Below are 1,337 nucleotides of genomic sequence, written 5' to 3'. Positions count from 1 at the left end.
GGGGGGGAGTGGGATGTTTGTGGATGTGGTGCCAATCGAGCGGGAGGCTGCTTTGTCCCTGGATGGTGTCGAGCTTCTCGAGTGTTGTTGGAGCTGCCCCCATCTGGGCCAAGTGGGGAGTATCCCATCACACTCCTGACTTGTGCCTTGTCGATGGTGGGACAGGCTTTGGGGGGGAGTCAGGAGGGGAGTTACTCGCTGCAGGATTCCCAGCCTCTGACCTGCTCTTGTAGCCGCTGTGTTTATGTGGGGCTGGTCCTGTTCAGTTTCTGGTCAGTGCTAACCCCCAGGATGTTGATAATGAGAGGGGGGGGCAGATTCAGTGATGCTAACACTACTGAACATTGAGGTAAAGTTGAGTGTTAGAGCAGTGGTCGCAAAACAAAAGACAAAAAAGCCATTAAAAGCTCATTTGTGACACAGCAGTGACCATAAATTGCGAGATGAGAGGACCGATGTTGGCGCAAAGTGCATTATTTAATTTCAAAATTCCCATTCCCCAGTCTCTCACCGTTGGGGAGCTGGTAGAGAGATGATGAACTGAACACTGTCCTTTCGTTTTCTTTTTTGACCCCAGACGTTCTATAAGGAAAAGAAACGGGAAGATATTTACATCAGGTAAAAACGTATCGCGTTTCGGAAATCTTTCGAAGAAGGGCATCTTGTTCGGAACGTCTGTCCCTGCTCCCTGCCAGCTGGAAGTTGTAATGAGCCCTTGAGGGGACCAATCCCGGAGCGCAGTGGGCAGTTTTTTGATCTCCTTACCTGAGGGAGAACTTACTTTCCCTTGCACTCGGCCTCAGGATAAGGGGTCAGCCATTTTGGGATTGAGACGTCATCGCACAGAGGGTGGAGAAACTTTGGAATTCTCTCTCCCAGACGCTCGGTCATGGGATAGATCCAGGGAGGAGGTCACGAGACGGTTGGATTTTTGGAGGAATTGAGGAATACGGGAATGGGGGGAGATGAGGTTTAGGTAGATAATCACGCTTGATCATTTTTAAAAAAGGCACATCAAGCACTAAGGGCTGAACGGCCTCCTACATATTACGTTCAGAGGTGCCAGAAATTTGGTTTTATGTTAAAAAACACGTCATGCTCGAACCAACTCAGTGTCTCAGAGGGATGGAGTGGGGGCAGGGAAGGGTGGCGTAGTCACACATCTGAACATGAGGGGTTTGGAGAGGGTGGGGGGATAAGGGACAAGCAGGTCGTGGACTTTCTAGAGGGGCAGCCCAGGGAGTGGTGGTAGGAGGGCAGCGAGCCAACGAAAAGGGGACGCGCCGCCCGTCCGACAGGGGCGAGGCCGGAGGGAAAAACGCGTGACAGAAATAGCA

The 1,337-nt window shown here is 51.5% G+C and overlaps 1 protein-coding gene across 1 annotated transcript in view; it reads left to right on the top strand.

The window, feature by feature from the left end:
* Window positions 1-659, top strand: part of LOC109926390 (dedicator of cytokinesis protein 5-like) — an 11,415-nt gene extending 10,756 nt beyond the window's left edge. The window contains exon 9 of the mRNA XM_048618730.1: window positions 578-659. Within this exon, the coding sequence (XP_048474687.1) occupies window positions 578-622 (45 nt within the window). The 3' untranslated portion in view covers window positions 623-659. The remainder of the gene's footprint in view (window positions 1-577) is intronic.
* The last annotated feature ends 678 nt before the right edge of the window (window positions 660-1,337 follow it).

The sequence above is a fragment of the Rhincodon typus genome, chromosome 40, assembly GCF_021869965.1.
Source record: "Rhincodon typus isolate 14 chromosome 40, sRhiTyp1.1, whole genome shotgun sequence".
In the NCBI taxonomy this organism is placed as follows: Eukaryota; Metazoa; Chordata; class Chondrichthyes; order Orectolobiformes; family Rhincodontidae; genus Rhincodon; species Rhincodon typus.
Note: the sequence above shows the minus strand (reverse complement) of the source record. Positions and strands in the feature narration are given on the sequence as shown.